The sequence below is a fragment of the Gymnogyps californianus genome, chromosome 17, assembly GCF_018139145.2.
Source record: "Gymnogyps californianus isolate 813 chromosome 17, ASM1813914v2, whole genome shotgun sequence".
NCBI lineage: Eukaryota > Metazoa > Chordata > Aves > Accipitriformes > Cathartidae > Gymnogyps > Gymnogyps californianus.
This window is the reverse complement of record NC_059487.1, coordinates 3,355,557-3,382,067: the sequence shown is the minus strand read 5'-3', so window position 1 is coordinate 3,382,067 and position 26,511 is coordinate 3,355,557. Positions and strand designations below refer to the sequence as shown.

Below are 26,511 nucleotides of genomic sequence, written 5' to 3'. Positions count from 1 at the left end.
CTCGCAGTGGGTTTGGGGCCGGGTTGTTAACGTATGAGAGACGCGGGCTGGTGGGTGGGAGCAGACTTGCACAGGCACTCGCCGCTGACGGCTTCCCCCCAGAGAGGCACTGTGTGGGCCTGTGCATGCCCCGACAGCTTGGCAGGCAGCTGGAGCCGGCCCTGGGCAGCGTGGTGGGGGGCCCCAGGGGACCCCCACCCATGGGGGTGCCTCAGGGGATCCTCACCAAGAGGGGCCCCGGGGACCTCCCACCCATGGGGGACCTCTGCCTCCGAGGATGCCCTGCACTTACAGCGGTGCCCTGGGGGACCCCCACCCACGGGGGTGCCCCAGGGACCCTCGCCCACAGGATACACTGGGGACCCTCACCTCTGAGGCTGCCCCGGGGGACCTGTGCTTACAGGGACTCCCAAGGGACTTGCACTGCTGAGGATGCCCTGGGGTCCCCCTTCCCCAGACCTGCCCTGGGGGACCCTTACCCTCACGAGTGTCCCAGGGACCCCCACCCACCGGGATGCCCCAGGGCGGGTGACCCTCCCCAAAGGGGTGCCCCAGCGACCTGCTCTGCAGGGGACACACGAGACCCCTGTCCCCAGGGATGCCTCAGGGACCCTCACCCATAGGGGCGCACTGGGGGGACCTGCGCTGCTGAAGACGCCCGGGGGACCCCTTACCCGGGGGGGTGCCCCCCCCGCCCCGGGATGCCCCTCATCCATCAGGCATGCCCCGGGGTCCCGCAGCGCCGGGGGGGGCGGGTGGGGGTGGGAGCGGGCGGCGCGGCGCTGGGCGGGCGGAGGGGTCGCTGTTGCCGCCAGCACGGCCGCCCCCCCCCCCTCCGCTCCCCCCCCGCCCCCCCCCCTCCGCCGCCTTTTGTTCGCCGCCCGCGCGCGTCCCCGCCCGGCGGCGGGGCGGGCGGAGCCGGGGCCGCAGCCGCAGCCGCAGCCGGGGCCGAGCCCAGCCCAGCGCAGCGCAGCGGGACATGGAGGCCGCGCCGGCGGAGCAGGGCCCCCCGCGCCGCCGCCACCGCCGCCGCCGCCGCCGCTCCCGGAGAAGAAGAAGAAGCCGCAGCGGGCGCCGTCGCCCGCCCGCCCCAAGGAGGTGCCCGGCTGGTCGCTGGCCAAGAGCCGGCGCGGCGGCGGCGGGGGGCACCCGGGCGCGGCCCCGCGGCTGGCGGCGGGCGGCGGGCACCCGCACCCGCGGCGGGCGGGCGGCGGCAAGGAGGGGCGCCCCGAGAAGCGGGCGGCGGCGGCGGCGGCCCGGGCCGGCGGCAAGGGGCCGGCGGGGCGCGGCGCGGCGCGGCCGAAGGGGCGGTGCCGCGGGGCGGAGACGGCGGCGACCGGGGCGCGGCGGCCGGGACCGGGACCGGGACCGGGACCGGGATCGGTGCCCGGGTCGGTGCCGGGGGCCAGCCTGACCGACAGCAGCTCGGAGGTGTCGGACTGCAGCGCCTCGGAGGAGGCGAAGCTGCTCTCGCTGGAGCTGGGGCTCAGCGGCAGCGACGGCGAGTCCCCGGGCAGCGCCCCGCCGCCGCCGCCCTCGGCCGGCGAGGCCTCGCCGCTGCCCGAGGAGCCCTCGGCCGCCTCCATGGCCAGCAGCCGCCTGCAGCTCAGCACCTCCCTCGCCTTCTCCGACCTCACCGAGGAGCTGCTGGACGCCGGCACTGACGGGCTGCTCCGCGAGCTGGAGGACCTGCGCTCCGAGAACGACTATCTCAAGGTGGGCACGGCGGCGTAGCGCGGCATCCCAGGGCACGGCTCAGCACGGCACGGCATCCCTGGGCAGCAGCGTGGCACGGCGTGACATCTCAGGGCATGGGTCAGCAAGGCTCGTCATAGTGTGGTTCAGCATCCCTGGGCATGGCATGGCATGGCACAGCATGACATCCGAGGGCATGGCTCAGCATGGCACAGCATCCCTGGCTGTAGCATGGCATGGTGTGGCATCCCAGGGCAAGGGTCAGCATGGCTTAGCATCCCTGTGCACAACACAGCATCCCAGGGCAAAGGTCATCACGGTGTGGCATCCCTGGGCATGGCTCAGCATGGCACGGCATCCCTGGGCAATAGCATGACACAGCGTGGCATCCCAGGGCATGGGTCACCATGGCTCAGCATCCCTGGGCACAACACAGCATCCCAGGGCACGGTGTGGCATGGCATGGCATCCCAGGGCATGGCTCAGCATGGCACAGCATCCCTGCGAATGGCATGGCACAGCATGGCACGGCATCCCAAAGCATGGCTCAGCATGGCACAGCATCCCTGCGAATGGCATGGCACAGCATGGCGTGGCATCCCAAAGCATGGCTCAGCATGGTACAGCATCCCTGGGAATGGCATGGCATGGCACAGCATCCCCAGGTAGGGTGCAGCACAGTGCGGCATCCCTGGGCATGGCTGGGCACAGGGCACAGCTCGGCTCAGCCCTGCATGGCATCACTGGACACGGCCTGGCACGGTATAGCTGGGCTCAGCTCAGCACAGCATGGCACAGCTGGGGATGGCCTGGCATGCTATGGCTGGGCTTGGCTCAGCTCAGCATAGTGTGGCATGGCTGGGTGTGGAGCAGGGCTTGCCTAAGCCTGGCATGGCCCAACTGGACATAGGGCAAAGCTCAGCTTGGCACAGCATGGCCCAGCTGGGCCCAAGACCTGGCCTGTCTCAGCACAGCAAGGCCCAGCCGGGCATGGTCCAGCACGGTGTGGCATGGCTGGGCACTGCTTGGCTCAGCGTAGTATGGCATGCTTTGGCACAGGGCACGCGTTGGCACAACGTGGGCCAGCTTAGCCTGGCATGACCCAGCTGGGCATGGCCTGCCTTGGCATGGCATAGATGGGTGCAGCTTGGCTGAGCACAGCACGGCTCAGTGTGGCCAAGCTTAGCACGGCCCCAGCTTGGCATGGCTAGGCTCAGCCCAGCCTGGGCTGGCACAGCTTAGCAAGGCACAGCTTAGCATGGCACGGCTGTGCTCAGCCCAGCTTGGCATGGCTGAGCATGGCACAGTTTGGCTCAGCCCGGTTTGGCATCCTGGCACGCAGCATGGCACGACCTGACCCCGCGCGGTTGGGCACAGCTTGGCCCGGCGCAGGGTGGGATGCTCGCTACTGCTCTCCCTGCCTGCTGATGCTGCCAGACCCTGGGGAGATTTTCCAGCTCGCTTCTTTCCGCCGGTTCCCATGCTCCCCGGGGCCTTTTTCCGGGCGTGCAGCGTGGCTGCCTGGTTCATGGGCAGAGTGGTAAAGCCAGGGCAGACGTGCTGCGTGGGGACAGGGGCAGAGAGCTGTTCCACTGCTGGTCACACATCGACCTGATGCACCTTGGCATGCGCTGCCTGCTGCGAGGTGGGCACAAACTCGCAGCAGGTGCCACGTCCCGGTGGGCTGCAGGCATTTTGCACCCTCTGCTCTTCTTCAGGCTGGAGCTGTGGATGAGATGCTTGTGCAATCACCTGCTGGGGGGTTCAGGGGTAGGTACCGCGTCTCGCTGGCTGCTCTTCGGCTCTTGCAGGTTGGAAATCAGGCCAGCTCTCAACCACTGGTGCCAAAGTTTGTAAATACATCGGGATTATAGCTACGAGGTGGGAGCTAGGCGTTGGGTGACGCGCTCAAAGATGCTCAATCAGGCCCTTTGTCCATTAGCAAAGCCCCGGTTCACAGCTGGTGTCCCAACTCCTGCCAGAATTAGCAGCAAGAGCTTAAGGGCTTTGATTTACTGAGAGCTGGAAAAATACAGATGAGGCCCCTCCAGTTTCCAAGAACGCGCGTGCAAACGCTGCCGTTCCTGCGGACTGAGCAATTATTTCCTCCATTTCCACGTGATCTTCTTCCCGGCAAGCTGCAGGCGTGCTGCGGGGTGCAAGTATTTTACCTGCCATGAGGGGTGGCAACTGAAATTCCTTGGCCAGGAGCAGTGGGGAGAGCAGAGAGCTGCTGGAGGCGTGCACCAAGAAGCGTCGTGGGGATGCTGGTGGCATCCTCCCTTCTTCGCCACGACATCTCCTATGTGCGCTCATGCCAGCGCGTGGGTCTCCTCCCTGACGTGTGCATCCTGCTTATAACCATGTTTCGGTGTTGTAGCTCGCTTCTCCTGACACTTGAGCAGGAGACCGCTGGGGTGGTACCCTGGCTCCAGCTCGGCAGAAGCCGCAGCCAGATGCACGCACCCCTTGTGCTCCAAAAAAAGATGGAAGATTTGCCTAGTTTCTCCAGCAAGGAGCAGAAAACTGCGCTGGGCTGCAGCAGGGTGCTGGCTTGTGCCGTCTCTGCTAAAAATTTGGGCATTTGGGCCCTTACGGCAAAAATAAAGCCCTAACCCAAGCAATCAGCATCACCCACCTTGCCATGCAGCCCAGGTTGGAGAGCAGCGTGCAAGGACCCTGCAGAGCTTTGGCAGGTCCCCTCCCCTCAGGTATGGATGAATCAGACTTATCAGAGGTGACTTATTTCCTCGGACTCACCCAAAGAGCTGCAAATGAATATTTTTTTATTTGTTCATCGGAGCCGGCTAAAACCTGGTGCATTTTTAAAGAGGAACGAGGATTTTTGTGGGTGGGAGGGTTCTGGCGATGTTTTGGCATGGGCCAGACGTGCGTGGTGCTACTACGCCCGTGTGATGCACGCTTGGTTTTGGAGCTTCCCAGCAGAGCACATCGCAGCCCTCTGTAGCAGTGCCAGCTCACGTTGCATCTCTCCTCGGCTGCCATAATAGAATGTACATATTTAAGCACACTTCACCCATTTCTCTTTGCAACCCAGATTTTTGCAAGGCTCTGCCTTCCTCCTCCCGCTCTGGATGTACCAGGTGGGCTGGTGTCTCCTCTTGCCTCTGCTCTCGGGTGCGTGCACCTGCTGTGACCCCCCCATAAATGGATTATTTCAAGCGTTTCCCCAAAAAGGGCCGTTTCTCGTGCGCAGGTTGGCAGCGTGGTGAGGGAGGAGGCGGCTCGGGTGTCCTTGCCCCATCTCGCTGTTGCCGAGCCGTGCGATGGAGAGCAGCTCCCAGCCCTGCTCAGCGGGCTGGAAAATGTGAGATGCGATATGGCAGCAGCTGCAGAGGGACAGGCAGACAAAGAGTGGGCACGGGAGAGGGTTTGGAGCGAGGGGAGGGGATGCCTGCAAACCCTCTCCTCTCCGTGGGAAGGGGCTTAGGCGAGAGCCACGTAACGCCGGGAGCGCAGTCCTGCCTGCCTTCTCCTGCTGCCTGCCCCGCGCCTGCTCCCTGCCCTGCGTCACCCCGCGTCCCTCGGGGTCTGCATGCATTTCCCAGCTCCGTGGAGAAACACATAGGGCGGGAGCGTGGGTGGGTGGGTGCCTCGTTTCCCCCAAGGCAGCCAGGGACCGGTGCATGCCACCAGCGAGGGCTCGCTGAGAGCATCCCACAGGGGCACCGGGGGCTGCGTGGGGGACCCGGAGGTTGCGTCTGGGCAGCCTGGTTGGCACTGGGTCCCAGCTCTGCTGCTGCTCAGATCCTGCCCAGCCACAGGGGCAGGGACTGTGCCCGGGGGTCCCAGTAACCACAGGCAGAGTTGGCGCGCAGGGCTCTGCCATGTATCACCCCAGCAGCAGCCACCCTGGCAGGGGCTTTGCAGCCTCTTGCCTTTTCAGATGCTGCACGACACGGGTTGGGCTGCAGAGAGCCCCCAGCTGTTTGCCTGGTAATTTATGGGGGCAGGTGTAAAGCTGAGAAATGTTGATTTTTCCCTCGCTGACGTGCTGTGCTCTCTGCCGAGCGGGAGCTGGCGTGCTGGCCAGGGGCAGGGCTCAGCATGCGGGCTGCTGCACTGAGCTCCAGCATGACATGGAGGGAAGGATGGCTGATGTTTACTGTCGGAGCTGGGCTAGAGCTGCTGTTAATGCACCTAAAGAAACCCCTACATGTGACACATCGGTGTGCCTTACCCATCCTTCGACCCGTTGCACCCCAGCATGGGCTCGGGGTGAGCTGCATTTGCTGGGATCCCTGTGCTGGCAGGGGACATGCCTGGGCACCCCGGGCAATTTCCTTTAGGAATCTGCTCTGATTTTATTTTTTCCCTAGCAAAATTCTAGCATAATTCCCTCTTCTGTCTAGTGGGGGCTCAGAGTTAATTGAAAGCTGCTGCTTTTGTCCTGTAATCTCAGAGGAAGCGGTGCTTGTTACTCCTGGACAGTAATCCTCGTCTTTGCACAAGGGATCGCAGGCTCTCCCACAGGCGCACCCACTGCCAGCACGGCCCCGAGCTCCGCACAAAGGCGTCGATGCAAAACATACAGGCAGCTTCCCCTCTTTCTCCTCCTTTGCATCTTGCGCTGAGGTTTGGGGGTGCGGGTGGAGGGTGTGAATGCAGGCAGGGCTGTGCTCCCCGGAGGGCTGCCTGTCCCCCACGGGCAGGCGGCTGCTGCTTGGCTGCGCCCCAGAGCCTGGGGCTGCCAAAGCTGAGGGTGTATGTGCTGTCAGCAGCACGACAGCCAGCCATGTCATTATTTGCATGATCCTGTTTTGTATCCATTGCTGCTTTCTGCTTCTAAAAGATAGTGGATCCTGCCGAGGAGCTGTGAGAGTTGCACAGCACGAGTCTCCTGGTCTGGCCTGAGCTTGCTGCATTCTTGCAGGCGCCTAAGCCAGCGTTTAACTCCCCTTGGGCAGGAGATCTGAGGGTTTAACTCTTCTGCTGCAACCCGTGATGGGTCTGATCTGCATTTTGAGGTGTGCTCTGCCATCTCCACTGGTCCCCCTCCTGCCAAGCCACCGTTCAGGGCCATCACCCTAAAGCTCACCCCCTTCCAGGTCTTGCCCTTCCTGGAGGAGCTGCAAGCGGGTGTATGGACACGGCTGTAGCTGTTACCTTCTCCTGCTCTGAAAATGCATGGGTTTTTTTCTGAACTGGAACCAGGCAGTTTGCATACCACCTTGCCGCTTAGTTTCCTTAATAGTCTCCCCAGGGAGAGACAATGTCTCCGAGGTTTGCTTGGAATAGGTTGAAGGTGTATGATGTCTCCTGGGTTCCTCCATCAGGCGTAGCCTGGCTCCTGCAAACACAAGTGGGGTGTTTGCTTCTGCACAGTCGTCCCTTGGGTATTGAAAAAAGTCTCCCTGGACTGCAGATCCCCAGCGTCTTTTCCAAGTCAGATGACTTCTGGCATAAAAAAAACATGAAACCTTTGCTGCTGCAGAGATGGGGTGAGCAGGGGTGCAGCAGTGGACGAACAGATAATCCCAGAAGATGGAGGTGGTGAGCAGCTCGCGGGTGTGGTCATGTTGGAAAGTCATTTATCTCATCCTCAATGTTGCCCACCTCGTCTCTGTTTCACACTTTATTTAACATTGCTTACAGTGCTTTGTGCTCACAACGCTAGCCCTGAATTTGGGATGTTTCTAGGGTGTTTCTCTCCGTTCCTGGCTCTGCTCTCGCCTTTATCTAACTGGATCTTTTTTGCTTTGATTTTGCAAAGATGGGCATCAACTCCAGAAAAGGTGCAGATGCAAAGGGTGAGGCTCAGTGGCCGTCACGGACCCCCGAAGCTGTCAGGGGACCTCTGTGCACCCCATGCGCTGCCTCCAGGCACCGTGGGGCTCTTCTGCCCGCCGCAGCCCGGCCGTGGATGGGGTCAGCTTTGCCGTCCTAAGCTCTCTTCCAGTTTGTCGGCATTTTTTTTCTCTCTGATCCAGTTACTACGGCTTAGCGGCACGGCTTGCCTCCAAGGGGCAAGCTTGGGGCGGGCTGTGCGGCTGCCGGGCTGTGGCCACTCGAAGGGTTTATTGGCGTTACAGGGTGCAGGCGAATTCCTGCAGCTGGAGCGAAGGGAGGCACCATTTTCCCGGCCCCCCCAGTGCCAGCCCTGCTGCAAACCCCCCCAGCCCCACTCCCCGGGGGAGCACCCTGCGAAGGAGCAGCTCAGGGCTGTGCCGCCAGGCTTTGCCCAGGCAGCCGCTCGCACTGGACACGGCCTCCCCCTCAAATAATGGTTGCTACAACCCGAGGTATAAACAAGCAGGAGCTCTTAGCACGGCAAGCCCAGGCTTCCTTCCAGCAAATGTAAGGTTTGGTTGGGTTTTTTCCAAGGTCCCTGCTCCCTGCCCTGCTCGGCTGCTGCCTGGGAAAGCCGCATGGCAAACGGGAGCCAGTACAGTCAGCGCTGGAGCAGGATGTAGGCAGCCCCGCGTGCCTCTGCAATCATATTCAAGCCATGATTCGCATGACTTTGGTGGTGAAAGGTTGTTTTCCACCACTCCGTCGCAGAGCGCCTGCTCACCTGCGATGCATCATGCGTTTTTTCCCATGAAAGCTCCCAAGGAATAGATCCCATAAACCAGCTCCCCAGGCTGGTTTGGCTTACGGGAGTTTTGCTGGTGTCCCCGCAGCCATGGCACTGCCGTGTGGGGTGGGCAGTGCTGGCGGTGGATTTCTATCGGGTTCGTCGCCCCGGGGTGCATCGCAGCCGTGGCAGGGCTGTCTGCTGGCATGTGCGGTTCATCCCTGGGGGGTTTCCTGACTGAGCTGTCTGGGGGTGTTTCTGAAACGTGCCTGCAGTGATGCCCCTTAATGGGATGGTCTCCAGCTGTCCCTGGAGCAGCCCGGCCGGGTGTCCCCGGGACGCCCCGCTGCCCATCGTGGTGCCTCGGGGCTGTTTCTGCTCTGCTCTTGTGCACAAGACCCCCTGGCAAGAAGCAGAGCAGCAGAGGATGCTGGTGGCCACGGTGCCGCTGGGCTCCGGCAGCCTGGGCTGGGAGATAATCCGGGATTGTCTAATTGACGTTCCTTATTTGTCACGTAGCGTTTAAAGCCAACAGTGAGCGACTGTGACTTGTCCCCGCAGCTGCCGCCTCCCCTCCTCAGGCTCAGCTTCGCCTTTTGGGGGAATTCTTGCAGCTGGGGCTTTGTCCGGGCCGGGCGAGTGTGGCGGCGAGCGTGCCAGCGCCTGGCAGAGCCGGCACGGTGCTGCTGTCTCAGGCTGTAGGTCACTGTCACGGGCGGCGTCGGGAGCAGCGGGGTCCTGTCCCCCTCTGCCTGGGGTGCATTGGGGATGTGCATCCGCGCTGCCTGTGCCGAGTCCTCGTCTTGTCCCTTCCCGGGCTGTGCTGCAGTGCAAGGCGGCAGCGTGAGCCCCTCGCCTCTCAAGTGGCAGTTGCATTTGGCAGCAATGGGAGGTGTTTAGTGGCGGGGTTTTTTTGGCAGGAAAGCAGATGCTCGATCCCCTCCCAGGAGCGTGCTGGGTCCACCAGATCTTGTCGAGGAGGAGAACAGCCGGTGCAATGGCTGGAGCGTTTGCTTGGAAGATTTGGGTTGAGACTGTGCTTGTGGGGACGTGAAAAGAGCTTTGGGCAGTGCAGTGTGGGTGGGTCCCCAGGGACCAGAGGGGACAGTCCATGAGCATCCTTGGTGGCCTTAGCTCTGTGCTGGACGGGGAGGTGGCACTGGGGCTGGGGCTGTTGCGGGGAGTCCCGCAGTGGTCGTGTGCCACAGGCCTGGAGGAGGCTTTGGGTCGGTGCTGGTGCCAGCAGGATGTCACCCCTGGCCCTGCTGTGACAGCGACGCTGCAGCCCCGTGCCGGAGGCTCTGCTGGGCTGGGAGAGGTTTGTCAGCGTGAGAGCTGATGAGACCGGGAAGGGGTGGAAGGAGGACCCAGCCTGGCGATTGCTGCTTGGTGGCAAAACAAGGGGCAGCCTCTGGTCCCTGGCACTGGCGGCATCTTGCTCGTATCCCCGCGTTGCCTGCCCTGTCCTTGCCTGCCATCTCCTCGTTCCCTCGCCTGCCTCCCTGACACATCTTTTCCAAAGACGACCTACATTTTTCTCGCCGCGGCTGCCGCCTGTGCTGCTCCTGCAGCTCCTCTCCCTCCCCCACCTTCCTCTTTCTTGTACCGCAAATATTTGTAGGCGCCCATGTTGGCTGTCCCCCCCCGGGTGGCTGGCTCGCCGGTGGGTGATGGTGCCCAGCTGGCTCTGAGCCCTCTTCCTGCAAGGATGGGGCTTGACCCGAGGGGTTGAAGGTCTGTGAAAATGGCTCGTGGGACAGAGGAGGGCAGGGGAGCCATGGTGGGGAGGTATCCCGGGGGGAAAAGAGGGGAGAGCAAGCTGCGGGGTCTGTCCCCTCTAACACGCATCTCCCCACAGGATGAGATCGAGGAGCTGCGCGCCGAGATGCTGGAGATGAGGGATGTCTACATGGAGGAGGACGTCTACCAGCTGCAGGAGCTCCGGCAGCAGCTGGACCAGGCCAGCAAGACCTGCCGCATCCTGCAGTACCGGCTGCGCAAGGCCGAACGCCGCAGCCTGCGCGTGGCGCAGACGGGCCAGGTGGATGGCGAGCTCATCCACAGCCTCGAGCAGGACGTCAAGGTGAGGCCGGGAGGGCAGCGTCCCCATCCGGGCAGTCCCCAGGTCCCCCAAGGCGGTTTTTGGTGAGATATGGACATGGTGGCTGGTGAGGCACGAGGGGGTGGCAGGGGATGTTGGGGTGCAGGGAGCTCCAGGGGGCTGTGCTGTTTATGGGGTGCAGCCCCTTAATGGGAGCATCACGATTCCCCGCTAGCGGCGATGATACAAGAAGTGGGAAGCAGTGCTTTCGGCTCATGGGTGGTCTGGGCATGGGGGTGTTTCGGGGGCACTCCTCCAATGGGCATGGGTGGAGAGGGCCAGCGTTGTCCGAGGATGGGGGTCTTGCAGTGCCATATGCGAGGTTCATCCTGTGCAGGCTGGAGCCCAGCCCAGCCATGTGCCCCCAGGGTCGAGCTCTCTTATCCTGCACCGATGGGGACAGGATGGGGCCACCGCTGCGGGCTGGAGCAGCACAAGTGCGCAGGGAGGGAGCATGGGGACCGGGACCCTGGGGACCTGGGAGCTGCTCCTCTCGGCCGTCGGGGAAGCCTTGCAGAGCCCCGAGGATTGTGGCAGGCAGGCTGGGCAGGGACAAGGGGATTTCTGCAGGGTGACATTGCCTCGCCCTCACCAGCCGCTGGCCCTTGAGGAGCCGCCGGTGCCGGCAAGTGTTTGCTGAGGGCTCTTGCTGACATGGCCGCTGCCAGGAGTGGAGTGTGGTGGCAGCCGGAGACGGCTCAGAGGGGGACGGGCAACAGCTCGAGGAGTAACTTGGTTTTTTGAGCAGAAAACAGCTGGTCCCGGAGCCGAGATGTGCCACAAGTGCAGGGCTGTGAACCCACCTTGCCCTGTCTGTCCTTGCCAGGGGCCTGGCCCCCAACCCAAACTGCCTGGCAGCCTGGGTTGCTGCTGCCAAAAACACCCCCCTCCAGCTTCTCCCTTTCTGGGAAAGAAAGCGCAGCTCATCCTCGGGAGGAACGGGAGCCCAACCCCATGGCCTGAGCCCCCCGAGCCCTGCAGCGGGGCTTGCTGCTGCCTCTGCAGCGCTGGTAGCCTGGGCTGAGCAGGGGACCAGGGGGATTGGGGACAACTTTTCCCTTCCTGCAGATGCAGGAGCAAACACTTCATGCTATTAAGCTCCCTTTATGCCGGGGGCTGCTCCCTTGCAGGGATCTGGAGCGGGGGGGCTCTGGGGCCGTGCCAGGGATGGACGGAGGCACCCTTCACCCTGAGGGCAGCTGGCTTTTTTTTCTGTAACGTGATGCAGCAGCTCGCCTTTCTCCCGGCCGACACAGCTGCTGCCTGCGGTGAGAGGCTGCCTGCTCTGGTGCTGCCCAGCGGCTTTTCCAGCCTTGTGGGGGCTTTTCCAGCCTCGCGATGTGGGAAGAAAGTACAAAAAGGTGACGAGCATCCCGCAGCATCGTGTTAGGGCTGGGGAAGGCAGGGTTTGGCCAGGGGATGGGGACACGGGGCAGGCTTGCAGCTGGTGAAGGGGGAACAGCAGTCACAGCACGCGATTGAGGGGACACACACAGGGGCCGGGGTGTCACCCAGCACGGTGTCTGCTCTAAAGGGTCTCAGTAACAGCCTGATGATCTCTGCATGAGGATTGTAGGTGTACAGGCACCACGGTCCCAGCCCTGTGCACGTTGTGCCCAGCCTGATGACAGCCCCGTTGTGTCCCCAGGTGGCCAAGGACGTCTCCGTGCGGCTCCACAATGAGCTGGAGGCGGTGGAGAAGAAGAGGATCAGGCTGGAGGAGGAGAACGAGGACCTGCGCCAGCGGCTCATCGAGACGGAGCTGGCCAAGCAGGTGGTGCAGAACGAGATGGACAAGCTCCGAGAGGTGAGGGGGACACGGGAGGGGGGACCGGGAGGCGTCCCCAAGGCTCTGCCCATAGCAGGTGTCCTGGCCCTGCACCATGGGTCCCCCATCCTTGTTCGCATCGCTGAAACCCGAACCATGCTGCAGATGCTTGCGAAACCCGAGCAGCGCCTGCCCTCGGCGAGGCGTGCTTCATCCCGCCATGGGGGTGGCTCTACCCCATCCTGGGGGGGCTAGGGGGCTTTGCCCCTGCACTAGAGCCACTCTGTGTGTCCTTGGCCACTTGCTCAGCCCGGCCACCTGGGCCGTGCCCAACTCCCGCTGGCCAAAGCTCTGCACGCTGTGTGGAGTCCGCCGTGTCCCTGGCACAGTGCCCCGTGCTGGCTGTATCCTGACTGCATGCTGCTTGTTCAAAGCGGGCTGAGCCGCGGGGCCGCATGGCAGCGATGTCCCGACGGTGTCCCGACGATGTCCCGGCGGTGTCCCGGCAGTGCTGCAAAGCTGGGTGGGTGCACAATCCCATCTGTGTCCCGGGAAGCCATGTGCCATGCATGTACCCATACACACGGGTCCAGGGCGCTCCGTGCCATGCTGGGTTTGGGACCAGCTCCCGGCCAGGGGCGATGTCATCCTCGGTGACGGAAAAGGCATCCCGGTGACAGCGTGGGCTTGTGATCCATCACAGCACTTGTAACCCACTTCCCTACTGCCCGGGATGCCTTTGGTCCCCGGGGAGCCTCGGGAAGCGTCGCTGGCTGAGCCGTCAGGGCAGTGCGTGGGAGGAGATGTGCTGTGGCAGAGCTCTGGCCCTGCTCCCACCGAGGACAGGGACACAACGCAGGGAGGGCTCTCTCTGCCCCCAGCCGTGCTCCCCTGCGCAGCAGGGCAGGGAGCCAGCACACGGCTTGGCATCTCTGGGGCCGGCTCTGCTTAACGCTGGGGCCAGCTCCTGGCAAGCCACAGGACCCGGCCACGGTCATACCCATCCCCTCTGCAGCCACCTTCTCACGGGGGGGCACGGAGCAGCATCACCCCAGATGGGGTGTCTTGTCCCTCCGCTGCACAGCCTTTGCTAACAGGCGTGAAATGGGTTTCCCTGCAGCCGGCGAGCGCGGGCTGAATAACAAATGGCAGCAGCGGGAGCTGGGCTGGAGGACTCCCGCGCTTGAAAAACAGGCAGAGAAAATGGTTGCGTGGTCAGTGTGCAGGGAGCTCTGAGCTCTGAGCAGCGCCAGCTGCTGCCTTGCCCTGGCAAAAGAGTGTGGGACAGAATACGGCCCCTCTCTGCAGCTGCGTGAGCCCAAAGGGGACGCTGCTGGATGGCACGAGACCTGGCACAGCTCGGAGCGCAGCTCCCTGAGCCTGGGGATAGTGTTTCCCCGGGCTAGCAAGGGCATTGGGGTTACTTGCTGGTTGCAGAGCGCTAATTAGACAAAATTAGTGAGTTAACAGCCCTCCTCCGCCTCCTCCCTCCTGCTGGAGGGCACAGAGCATGGCAGAGCTTGTTAGCAGCCAAGCCAACATGGAGCGGAGGCTGCACAGGGCTGGGCTCTCCCCTCAGGGCTGATTATTTCTTCCTTCCAAGAGGTTTCTCCCATAATTGGATAATTGTCAGGATGGGCAGATCATCCCCAAAGGTGTGTGCGTTTGTGCCTCCAGCTCTACCCCACCGCAGCATCTCCTGGGGGGCAGGAGAAAAGTGGGACCAGTCCAGGTACCCCGTGCCAAGCCTGCCGCATCGAGCTCAGTTGCGATGGGACTCTTAGGCATGGCCACCCCAAGGGATGCACCCAAGGTGGAGCGACGACAGCCAATCTGACCTGGGGTGCTGTGCTTGGGGCTGCTTGGGGCTGGGCGATGCCCTTTGCCAGCCCCGGTCCCCAGCAGGGTGGGGGTGAGGGATGCCGACGTGGCACACCCAGCCCCCGGGAGAGGCTCTGCAGCAGCAGCAGCTCCAGCGATGGTTGTGGCCTTAATAGGAAAGCCTGGAGCCCGGCACCTTGGCATAGGCAGCAGCTTACATTTCACAGCTGCTTTCTTTGGCTGCTGGGCCTCAGCGCCAGCTTGGAAATAGGTCCAGGGCGGCCGCATGGATCGGCCGGTGCTCACGGGAGGCTGTGTGGATGCTCTTGAGGGTTTTCCCCCAGCTCCCCTCCCCAGATAACTGGCCCTGCTCTGGGCACCCACTTTTTTCCCCCCTTCCAGTCTCCCTTATTGCTCTGTCTGGCCTGCCCATCTCCCAGCTGTCCTTGCTAGCCTGGAGATTGTCCCTTGTGTCCCCAGAGACCCTGAGGGCAGAGTCAGCAGCATCCTGCTGAGGAGCCCTCCCCGTAGCTGAGTGACCAGGACACGTTCCTTCCTTGGGGAAGAGGCAATGGGGAATGTCATCGTCTGCTGCTCTCACGCTGGGATGCCCCGAGAGCCATCCTTTGGCCTGGGGGTTGGATTCCCCGCTCCATCCAGCCCTGACAGGACCATGACTCAGCCTCTCCACGGCTCATTTCCTGCTCGCTCACTGCTCGCTTGCCTGCAGGGGAAATTTCTGGCCAAACCCCATGATATGATGCTTGCCAGTCCCCCAAAGCAAGGGGTCTCAGCCCGCTGGGGCTCTGGTGTTTCTCCTGGGCTGGAGAAGTTGGCATTGGTGTCCATCTGCACCAGGTGTGTCCATCCGCACCGGGGTGCCGTGCCATTGCTGTGGGTAACGGCTCTCTTTTCTCTCTACAGAATTCCCTGAAGAAGCGGGGGTCTCGCTCCGTCGGGAAGACCGAGAAGAAGCCGTCAGTGCAGGTATCGGCACCGGCGCATCTCGGGCACGCCATGGTGGCCCACCAGCACCCCAGGTCATGGTGCCAGCCGGAGACTACGCCTGGCCCAGAAGTAAATCTGGGCATGGCAGTGCCATCCCCTCGCAGGGCTTTCCTGCCTTTCAGAGACCCTGCATAAGGGAGGGATTGATGTGCTGGGCCATCCTCATTGTCCTCAACCTCTCCCTTGTCTCATTTATCAATGGAGCATCTGTGGCCGGCCGGTGGCTTTAACCCTTTCCAGGTGTCAGGACTGCAGTAAGGAGCTGAAGGACTTTGGCTTTTACATTGCAAAGCTACTTCTGCTCTTGGGTTGTGGCTGTTGCAGCCTGGGTCCCTCCTGCCTGCGCCAGCAGCTCTGCTTGAGGATGGCCTGGGGGTGGGGTTTGGGGGAGCTGAGGGTCCCCGTGGGGAACGGCTCGAGGCCGAACTGTCCCTGCCCTGCGCCTGGCTGCTGGGGCAGCACAGGCGAGGGAGGATTTGCCGGCGGCAGCAGGATTTCAGCTGTCACTTGCTGTTGGGCTGAGCTGCTGTGACTCGCTAATGCTGTTACCAGGGCTCGGAGGGGCAGAGCTGCTGTTGCGGGAATAGAAATGCAGGTGTTTTAATACCGGAAAAATCCTCTTTCAAAGGCAAAAGAACTGAAAGGTTTATTTTGGGGAGTAGATCTGCTCCCCCAAAGCCGGGGCAGGGAGGGAGACACCCATAAAGGCACTCCTGCCATGCACTGCTGAGAGCGTCTCATGGTGGGGACCCCGAGGGTTTCTGGGTGACCTGTGTCATTGCTGGCACGACCCACCCACGGGACGGGGATCCCCAGGCCCTCAAAGACTTTCCGCTTTGGTCTTTTATTTGTCATCTCCCTTTAACTCCATCCTTGAGAGCCCTTTCAGGCCAGCTGATGTCCCAGAGTCCTGCCCTACCTTTCCCCAAACACCAGACCATGGCTTTGCACCTACACCCGACTGTGCCCCGAGCCAAGGGGGCTGTCCAGGAGCCCCTCCATCACCCGCCTTCCCAGGCTGAAATACAGCCCCTCCTCTGCCTCTTCTTGGGGCAGGAAACAAACCCCAGCCCTGGGCCGCTGTAAAACCCCCCTCTGCTTCCCACAGCCCCGCAGAGCCGATACCCCTCAGCATGGGGACACAGGGCTGGATGTGGCCCCAGCTCTGCGGTGGGACCGATGCTCCAGGAAGGAGCCAGTGCTGGAAAGCAAACCCTGAGCTTCCCCAGGGACAAACACCCCTGGACGTGGCCCCCCTGGCCGCTCCCTCTCTCGCGCAGCCGTGGCTGGGTGGCCCTGCGGGCACAGATGCTCTGACTCATCAGTGGCTTCCTGGGCCCCTTTCCTGCCCAGCCGCCCTGGGCGAGCATCGGTGCTCCCCGAAAATGGAGCTGGGAGGGACAGACTCAACGCAGAGGTCTGCCCCAGACCCCAGGAGCACTCGAGGCGGTCTTGGGGACGTGTGTGTCCCTCCAGTGATGCCAAGGGGCAGAGGGACACGCCGGGCTGCTGCTTTTTTTTTTTTTTCCCCTGGAAAAACAGGAACTGAGGTCATGTCTGCCCCGGCGGGGAGAGCTGCCCGCGCCGGCCCTCCTCTAATCTCCACAGCTAATTAGGGGGGGCACAGCTTTAATACGCCTTAGCGAGGCCGCGTCTCTGTGCGCAAGTGCGGAAGAGCAGCAGGGTGGTTCCTGTGGTCACGGCAGGGCGTTTGGGGAATAAAATGGCACCCCAAATTCATGGGACCCCCCCATTGCCCCTGGCCTTGATATGAGCAGGCCGGGAAGTTTGCAGAGTAAATAGTTGCTGCAGGGTTTGGGGAGTGTGAGCGTGGGCACGGCTGGGGTGGGCTGGGGAGTTAGGAGCACCCAAAGAGGGGGACAGCTTGTTTCTGCCAGCCAGGGAAACAGGAAAGGGGATGAGTTCAGCCAGGCAGAGGGCTGCCGGGGCCAGCAGCCACCTGGCCAAAGGGCTTGGCCACCTCCAGCACCCGCCCGGGGCTCCAGCGGGTGCCACGGGGTGAGGGTCGCAGCCCGGCAGGTCCCCTCCTGGCAGTCACTGTGCCGGAGCTCGGAGCACTCAAGTGACCCCGCGGCACGGGAAGCCGTGAGCTGGACGTCAGGAAATCCTGGTCTTCCATCCAAAAAGCTTTCCAAAGCAGAGAAACGGTCTGCCTGGGCAAATAGCCGAGATCCTAACTGCTAAATTTAAAAAAAAACACGTGGAGAAACAGTCCCAAGAAGCAAAGGGGCTTGGGAAGGGATCAGCAAGCTGATGTGGGGGGTTTGCCTGGGTTTTCTGTCCCCTGGCAAGGTGGTGGCAGCAAGGATGAGTGCTGGGTGAGGGCTGGGACTTTGGGAGGTTTCCAGCCAAAACCGCTGCTTTTCCACCCCGTGATGGAGTGTTTGGGGCTGAGCGGGAGGAGCAGAGCCCCGGCGGGGGGGCTTGCAGCAGCAGCAGCAGCGCCAGTTGTTTCAGTGCTTGCCAGCTTTCGGGAGGAACTCTTGTTGGTGGCTTTTATTTTGCTCTGAGGAGTCTGACAGCTTTCCCTCCCCCTCCTCCCAGCGGTGGATCAGGCTGTGGCAGGGCTGGGCTCGGTCCCCGCATCCCTGGCAGTGGCTAGATGTCCTTCCCAGGGCCGGAGCCATGGATCTCCTCGCCCAGGCATCCTGCCCTGTGTCTGGGCTCTCCCTGAAAGCCTCCAGGATGGATCTCAAAGTTTTTTCCCCTCCGTGAGCAGGGGCTGCAGCTTTGCTGGGGTCACTGGGGTGGGAGGGCAGCATGTCCCCAGGGCTCGCTCAGAGGCACCGTGGCCCCTGGGAGAGCTTCTCTAACGCCTACACCCTCTCGGTCCCCAGGAGGACAGCGCGGACCTGAAGTGCCAGCTGCATTTTGCCAAGGAGGAGTCGGCCCTGATGTGCAAGAAGCTGACCAAGCTGGCCAAGGAGAACGACAGCATGAAGGAGGAACTGCTGAAGTACAGGTCCCTGTACGGGGACCTTGACAGCTCCCTCTCCGTGGAGGAGCTTGCCGACTCTCCCCATTCCCGGGAGGCCGAGCTGAAGGTCCACCTCAAGCTGGTGGAGGAGGAAGCCAACATCCTCAGCCGGAGGATAGTGGAGCTGGAGGTGGAAAACCGCGGGCTGCGGGCGGAGATGGACGACATGAAGGGCCAGGGGGACAGAGAGCTGCCGGGGCAGGACGCACGGTTCCTGGCAGGCGTCTCGGGCTGCGGGGACGCAGGGGACACGGTGGCGGAGCTGCGCCGGCACCTGCAGTTTGTGGAGGAGGAGGCCGAGCTGCTGAGGCGCTCGCTGCTGGAGCTGGAGGACCAGAACAAGCTCCTCCTGAACGAGCTGACCAAGTACAAGTCGGACCATGAGCTGGATGTGACGCTGTCGGAGGACAGCTGCTCGGTGGTCAGCGAGCCCTCACAGGAGGAGCTGGCCACGGCCAAGGTGCAGATCAGCGAGCTGAGCGGCAAGGTGAAGAAGCTGCAGTACGAGAACCGCGTGCTGCTCTCCAACCTCCAGCGCTGCGACCTGGCCTCCTGCCAGACCACCCGGCCCATGCTGGAGACCGACGCCGAGGCCGGCGACTCGGCGCAGTGCATCCCCACCGCTGGCTGGAGGGACGGGATGGGCAGCAGCGAAGCCGATGGGCAGGATAGGGTGCCCGGCGGTGGGAAGGTGCCTGATGGTCCTGCCAAGCTGCTCAAGCCCAAGGACCTGGAGACCTTGCTGGGCATCCGGGACCAGGCGGCACTTGTCAGCAAAGCGATCGACGTCTTGATTTCGGATGCCAATGGCTTCACCTCCGGGCTGAAAGCTTGCTTGGACAACGAGTGCACAGGGGGGCTGCTGGGCGAGGCGGTGGGTAGCGGCGGCGAGAGCCCCAGCGATGCCAAGCTGATGAATGTGCTCCTCATGCGGCTGGGCGTGCTCCAGCAGGACCTGGGCTGCTTCACGAGGAAAGTGGACCACCTTACCGGCAGCCTCAAGGAGCACACGGACTCTTTCCCCTTCTCCAGCCCCGGCAGCCACGACGCCACCAAAGAGGGGCTGCAGAAGGAGCATGCCTCTGACTTCCAGGTACGGGCTTCTTCCCACGTCCCCCGCAGCAGCCGCCGCTTTATTTGCCGCCCCGTTTCCTCCCGCTTTAATGGAGCAAAACCCAATCCCCAGCGTAACCTCCCTCCTGCCTCTCCAGAGCAAAACCCAAACTAACACCTCGCTGCATGCCAGTGGCACCGGGGACAAGGTAGGACTCTGCTCCAACAGAGTGTGCCCAGGGCAGGAGGCAGTGGGCATCCTGGCGCATCCCGGCATGGGCTGGTCATGCTGAGGCTGCCCTGCCCACAGCCAGGGGCTCTCGGGTGCGATCCCACCTTAGTAGGGGCTGACGTTTCGGCTGCTCTCCCCCGGCTCAGCCCAACATCCCCAGCTTGGAAGCTCTTTGCTTATTGGGGATGAGTTGGGAGGGAGGAGAGCAGCCTGCAGCCTCCTAAAAGCAGCCCAAATTGTGGGGACCCCGGTTGTGAGAAGTCTCAGCCCCCAGTGGTACCCAGGCAGGGTAATCTGGAGAGCAAAGGCTCCAGGGCAAATCTGCATCCGATGGGGAGCACCTTCAGAGCAGTGGAGAGCAGCTCATGCCCTGCTGTCTCCCTCCTCTCCGGGGGGCCCAGCTCATGCTGGGGGCCAGGGATGTCGATGGTGGTCGGGGCCACGGACACAAGCCCCTTTCTGGAGCACACTCGCTTGTTCAGAGTCCTATTTTTCTGCATGTGGTCCCACCAGCCCCAGGTCCCAGTCTCCCCCAGTCACTGCATGGCACCGTAACTGGTGTTTGCACATTTTTTCCCTCTTTCTCTCTTTTTTCCCCTTTCCCCAAACAATCCAGGCCACGTGTCTCCTCATCCTGTGTTTCCTTTTAGTTTCCGCATTGTCTCCCGCCATGGTGATGAAGCTCCTTCTCCTCCTCATCCTTTTTGTTGTCTTGTAGTTCTTTACTGTTTCGGAGACCCATTGTTTTGTTTTCTGGCTTTTTTTTCTTCCCGCTCTTTTGGTTTGTTCTCATTAACTTGCCCACGCATGCAGCAGCCTGATTTTAGGGACGCCGACCCTTACCGCATCCCCCACGCCAAGGACACGGACCCCGCGCATCCCCGGAGCTACAAAACCTGCCGGCCTGAGGAGAACGACTCCTACGCCACCGAGGTACGACGCAGGCGGGGAGCCGTGTCCCCTCGACCAGTGGGGTTGGGGACGAGGCTGCGGGGATGGGGCTGTCCCTATTGGGAGCTGGGGACAAGGGAAGCTGCAGAGCCCCATTGGGGAGGGACACGGGGAGGCACGGCCAGGCGCAGCCCATCGTCCCCATCCCCTCCCTGGGCCATTGCAGATGAAGGAGCTGCAGCTGGTGCTGTCGGAGGCCAACGAGAGCCTGCGGGGACTGCAGGAGCAGCTCTCGCAGGAGAGGCAGCTGAGGAAGGACGAGGTGGACAACTTCTCACAGAAGATCTGCCAGGTGAGTAGGCAGCAGCCCCGATCCCTGGGAGACAGGTGTCCCCACACCCATGGCCGTGCCACCTCCAGCCCCAGGCTGATGGCCCACTTGGGGACCCGGGTGTCACCCGGGACCGCACACAGCATGTCCCATCTTCAAGGGGCACAGGGGCTGAGCACAATCCTCCTTGCACGTGGGCGTGCAGCCATGCAGGGCTTCCACCCATGGCGATGCCTCAATGGCCCCGCTGTCCCCAGCACGCTGCCAGGCCGTTGCAGCTCCCCAGGGGTATTAAATATGGGGCCGGCACCAGGTCCAGCCCAGACCCTAGGGCGGAGGCACCACATCACTGCCGCCAGCCCCTGTCTCAGAGCCCGTGCCTCTCTCCACAGCTGAAGGAGGACCACCAGAAAGCTCTGCTGCGGCGGGAGTTCGAGCTGCAGAGCCTGAACCTTCAGAGGCGGCTGGAGCAGAAGTTCTGGAGCCAGGAGAAGAACCTGCTGGTGCAGGAGTCGCAGCAGTTCAGGCAGAGCTTCCTCCTGCTCTTCATGAAGCTCAAGTGGTTCCTCAAGCGCTGGCGCCAGGGCAAGATGGTGCACAGTGAGGGCGAGGACTTTTTGGAGGTACCGTGGGCTCAGGGGCTCCCACTTCGGCTGCCGTGGAGGGGGGACCACGCTGTTGGCCATCCCCAGGGCTGTCCCTCGTGCTTACGTGTCCCACCCAGGGCTGCTTGGTTATCCCCCATCCCTGGCTGTGGGTCCCCTCATCACTCCAGCCGTGGTGTCTCCCGCAGGTGAACAGCATGAAGGAGCTGTACCTGCTGCTGGAGGAGGAGGAGCTCGCCCCGCAGCAGCAGGCGGACAACAAGACGTGCGCCGGCGACGCCTGGACCCCCAGCACGGTGAGCAGGGTCCCCACGAGCCCAGGGGGTGGGCAGGATCAGCCCCCACTGCGGCTGCATGGCATGGGGTGGCGGCTCCTCTCGAGGTGCATGGCTCAAGGGGATGCTCCCCGCTGGCATGTCACCCCCAGGGGTGGTCCCCTGCCCTGGTGGCACCCCTTGTCCCTCAGCCCGGGGGTGGGCAGCCTGCGGGGCTGGGATGCAGAGAGGGCAGCTCCTATGGGGTCCCACCCCATTGGGTCCCCTCCGGTGTGGGGTCCCAGCTCCCTCCGCTCACCCCCGATCCCCCGGCAGCCCAACGAGTGCATCAAGACGCTGGCAGACATGAAGGTGACCCTGAAGGAGCTGTGCACAGAGCTGCGGGAGGAGCGGCGCGGTGCCAGCGAGTTGCAGCAGCAATTCACCAAGGCCAAGGCTGCCTGGGAGATGGAGCGCGCCGAGCTCAAGTGCCACATCGCCCAGGTGGGAGCCCCGGGCACCCCGCGGGCTGGTGGAGCTCCCCCTTGCGCGGTGGGGACGTGGGGCTGGGGGGCTGCCTGCGCCGTGTGCCAAGCGCTGGCTGTTGGGCAGGGCTGGGAGGCAGGGTGGCACTGTGGGAATCTCAATTAGCAGCCGCTCCGGCAGGCGAGTTTCTATAGCAACGGGGCTGGCACAAAAATCTGACTGTGGAGCAGCAGAGGATGCTCTTTATTCCTCCGCTGGGTTTGTCTGGGGTGGGCGGGATGGTATCGGGGCTCAGCATCCCACCCCAGGACAGGCATCTGGAGCGGCATCAGAGCCCTCCTCTCTTCCCCTGGGTCACGGCGCAGGTCGGGGCTCTGCACCCTGCGGATGCTGCAAGAGGGATGTACGGCTGCGGTGAGGGCAGGAGGAGGAGGGAGGGAAGCCTCGGCACTGGGGGAAGCTCCTGCCTGCAGAAGCAGTCCCATCGGTCCCCTAGCCCTGCCCTCAGTATGAGGGTTTTCCGCTCCCTCGCACTGTGCTGGCAGCAGCCCATGGCCGTACATCAGCTCCGCTCCCAAGAGCGGGTGCCAGCACCTCCCAGGCGGGATTTCTCCAGGCAGAGCTCAGCGGTGGTCCCCAATTCCCCTCTCTCTCCCCTGAAAGAGAGCAGAGCTGCCGGGGTGGCAGCACCCCAGTTTCAGGTGCCTTCCTGGCTGCCAGCGGCAGCAGCATCCTCGGGGTCCGCTCTGCCAGCCCTGCAGGTGGTGCTGCCCCTCTCCAGGAGCCGGGTCCAGCAGGCAGGATTGCAGGCAGAGCACAGCCGAGCAGGCAGGACGTTCCGCCTGTGTCCCACTGGGTGACCGTCTGCCGGGCCGTCTGGCATGACATGGCTGCAAGCCACGGCCGACTGCGGCTCGGCTGCACCCACGGGCAAGCCGTGCTGTGCAACACGGCCTTGGGGACACACTTATTGCCTGACCTGGAGAGCATGGGACCTGCACTGGGAACCGGGATACCCACAGCCTTGCCCCTGTGCTGGGGATGTCCAGCACCATGCTGGAGCGAGGGGTCCCCCACAGCCACCAACGTGTCCCCACAGCTGGAGTCGAAGGCAGGCAAAGGGATTGCGGAGCGCGCGCTGCCGGACTGGAAAGTGGCATTGAAGAGGGAGCGTGAGGAGCACCAGCATCTCCTGGCCGAGTCCTACAGCGCCGTCATGGACCTCACCAAGCAGCTGCAGATCAGCGAGAAGAACTGGAACCAGGAGAAAGTGGAGCTGCTGGCCCGCTTCAAGGAAGAGCAGCAGCAGGCAGAGCAGCAAGCAAAGGACCTGCAGAACAAAATCAACCAGGTATGGTGTCCCCCCATCGTGAACATGTCCTCCAGCCTCTGCTGTTTGCCCCCCGTGCGTGTCCCGAGAGCGTGCAAACACTCTCAGGGCATGCACGGGGGGCAAGCGGCAAATGCTTTTGCTTGCCCAGAGGGGCACGAGTTGCACACGTTGAGTGACTGACACGTTCTCCAGTTGCAGAAAGGAGCTAACCCATGGGCATTGAAGCACTCTGAAATGGAGAAGCACGGCAGCAACTGGAAAGAGGTGGGCAAGAGAAGGCGGAGGGCTCTCGGGGTGCTCGTTGGGCTCAGGTCTATGCTAAGGGTTAGACGGGAGGTTGTGTGAACACCAAATAACACCCCCTTGAACAGCAAATGAGGCTGCAAGGGGGAGCACCAGGGATTGGGGAGAATGAGAGGGTGGAGAGCGTGGCTGAACCCCAAGGGCTTCAGTGGGGTTATAAAAAGTTGATTTAAAATAGACATGGGCACAGTGAGCCCCATGTAGCCCTGGGAGTGGGATGCTGGGCCTGGGTGCATGGGGGAAGGTGGTAGTGCTGCAGAGGAGCAGGGTGCAGCCCCTGCTCCAGCCCATCTGTGTACTTTGGTCCTGTGCTTGCTGACATCAGAACTTTCTTCTGTGTCCTCCTAGGCTCTCAATGAAAAAATCACAGACAAAGAGACAATCTCTGAAGCAGAAGCCAAGGGAAGCAACCTCAAAAGGTGAATGTGCTGGTGCCTGCATGGTCCTTGGGGCACGGAGGAGGCTGCGCGGGGCTGTCCCCAGGCTTGGCAGCCCCGGCAGCCAGGGAGGGATGCAGCAGTGGTCCAGGGTTGTCGTGGAGGCCAAGGGCTCCCATGAGGAGCAGGACTGGGTGCCTGGGAGGGTCTTGTTGGGGTGGGAGTGGGGTGCCTCCAGCTGCTCCCCAACCCGCTGCCCTGTCCCCTTATGAGCCCCGTCCTCTCTCCTCCCACAGGACCAAGTCCGTCTCCTCCATGTCAGAGTTTGAAAGCTTGCTCGACTGTTCTCCCTATCTCCCTGGAAAGACCGCGCCGGGGCTGGGCGACCATTCCCGGGGCAAAAAGGCATCCACGGCCGCCCAGCTGCTGCCCAACGGGATCCGGGACAGTGCCGGCGTTCCTCCCTCAAACTGTACATATGTGAATATTGAGCAACCTGCCCCCGACAGCCTGGCCAAGGAGAAGCTGGGCATCTCCTCCTGGGACTACTCACGGGCAAGCAGCCTCTCTGGGCACGACCCAGCCCAGAAGCAAATGCAGAGGAGCTACACGGCACCCGACAAGACGGGGATCCGCATCTACTACAGCCCGCCAGTGGTGCGGCGGCTGGAGGCGCCTCTGGTGCACAACAAGGAGGGGAAGATCATGATCGAACCCGGTTTCTTGTTCACCATGGCCAAGCCGAAGGAGCCGGAGGAGTCGGCCAGCGCTGAGAGCACCTACAGTCAGTGGCTGTGCAACTTCTCCAAGCAGCAGCGGGAGCTGCTGGACGGCGGCACGGTGGAGAGCACGGTGCCGCCGGTGCCCCGCTTCCCCCCATCGCTGCACGACCTGGAGATCTCTGGCAACATGAGTGACGACATGAAGGAGATCACCAACTGCGTGCGGCAGGCCATCCGCTCCAGCTCGCTGGAGAGGAAGGTGAAAAGCGCCTCCAGCCAGACGGTGGGGCTGGCCCACGTGGGGACACAGACCATCCAGACGGTGAGCATCGGCCTGCAGACCGACCTGCCGCGCAGCAGCGGCGTGCACAGCAAGAGCTGGTCCCCGCGCAGCTCCTCCCTTGTGTCCGTGCGCAGCAAGCAGATCTCCTCCTCCCTGGATAAGGTCCACTCCAGGATCGAGCGGCCATGCTGCTCCCCAAAATACGGCTCTCCAAAGCTCCAGAGGAGGTCTTCCTCCAAGCTGGACGCCTCCAAGGACAGGAGCCTCTGGAACCTGCACCAGAGCAAGCAGAACGGCTCTGCCTGGGCCCGCTCCACCACCACCCGCGACAGCCCCGTCCTCAGCAATATCAACGACGGCTTGTCCAGCTTGTTCAGCGTGGTGGAACACGCGGGCAGCACCGAGTCCATCTGGAAGCCGGGCTGCCCCGAGACCAGCCGGGCCAAGCCTGAAGCACCCAAGTACGGCCTCGTGCAGGAGTTCTTCAGGAACGTCTGTGGTCGGGCACAGAGCCCCACCGCCCCCCCGGAGAAGAAGGAGGCCACCGGGGAGGAGGGCAGCAAGAGAACCGAGCACCCCAGCCCAGCCACCCACCACCCGGCCGAAAACATCTCCCGCGTCTTGAACAAGAAAGTCTTCAAGCAGAGCAGCTGCGAGGACCCCAAGCCCTCGTCCCCCAGCCAGGGGAGTAAGGACGCAGCCCTGCGGGACCCCGACCTCATCTCGGCCATAGCCAGCGAGGTAACGAGGCAGGGTGCCCCGCAGGGTGTCCCGCCGTGGCAGGGGACGGAGTGCCCGACCCCTCTAACCCCCCTGTGCCCTGTCTATCTTTGCAGGACACGGCGTGTGACTGCAGCTCCCAGTCCCTCACCTCCTGCTTCGCCCGGCCATCCCGCTCCGCCGTCCGCCATTCCCCCTCCAAGTGCAAACTGCACCCCGCGGACCCCCCCAGGGCGGAGGAGAAGCTGGGGGCCTCGAGTGAGTGAGGACGGGGGGCCGGGGGATGCAGCATGCCTGCTATCCACTCTCCTGCCAGAAGAGCGCCCGCGCTGACGCCCCGCGGGGGCCCCTCTCAGAGGCGGCATGGGCGCATCTGTCTCCTAACCGTCCCCTCATCCCCGGGGACGCTTATGAAGCAGATGTGGAGCCGTTGGTGGAGGCTGCCGGCAGCCCCGGGGTGCACGGGGCCATCCCGCTGGGGTGGCTGCTTCACCTCCCGCCTGTGCGGAGACCCGCTCCCTCGGAGCCGCTGCCGGCACTGGGGGGTCCTCACCGGTGCCCAGTGCCCCGGGAATGTCAGCTGAGACCCCGCCATGCCGAGAGCTCGCCAGGGCCCCGAGAAGGGGAGAGCAGCCGGGGGAGGCTGCTTGTGTAGATAGGGCAGGGCTGGGGCGAAGCGCGGCAGGGAGGCCATATGGATGCAATGGATGGAGGCACGATGCTGTGTTGGCCCCTGCAGTCGGAGGGTGCTGGCTCCGGCCCCCGCGGCCACTGCCAGCGCCGTCTGCCCTGCCCAAGCTCCAGCGCATCCCTGCCAGCCCCGATTGCGGCGCGGTTGCATCAGCCGCCGGGCCGCACGTGCTTCCCCGGGCAGGAAGGAGGCGGGGAGGGTCCCTGTGGTCACTCAGGCTGGGCTGGGTGCGGGGGCCCTCCCTGGCCACCCTTCTGCTCTGGGGGGGGCTGCTGAGGTCCTTCGCTGCTGGAAGGGTCCG

The 26,511-nt window shown here is 63.1% G+C and overlaps 1 protein-coding gene across 1 annotated transcript; it reads left to right on the top strand.

The window, feature by feature from the left end:
• The first annotated feature begins 1,657 nt into the window (after nt 1–1,657).
• Nucleotides 1,658–25,827, top strand: SOGA1 (suppressor of glucose, autophagy associated 1). The gene is made up of 16 exons (XM_050907256.1): nt 1,658–1,716; nt 10,092–10,316; nt 11,983–12,141; nt 14,848–14,910; nt 17,790–18,602; nt 18,642–19,022; nt 20,028–20,147; nt 20,332–20,457; nt 20,829–21,059; nt 21,230–21,337; nt 21,632–21,799; nt 22,881–23,132; nt 23,307–23,378; nt 23,766–23,836; nt 24,091–25,540; nt 25,636–25,827. The coding sequence occupies exons 2-16, from the start codon at nt 10,119–10,121 to the stop codon at nt 25,783–25,785; spliced, it is 4,362 nt and encodes a 1,453-aa protein (XP_050763213.1). The 5' UTR covers nt 1,658–1,716; nt 10,092–10,118; the 3' UTR covers nt 25,786–25,827.
• Nucleotides 25,828–26,511: the final 684 nt, after the last annotated feature.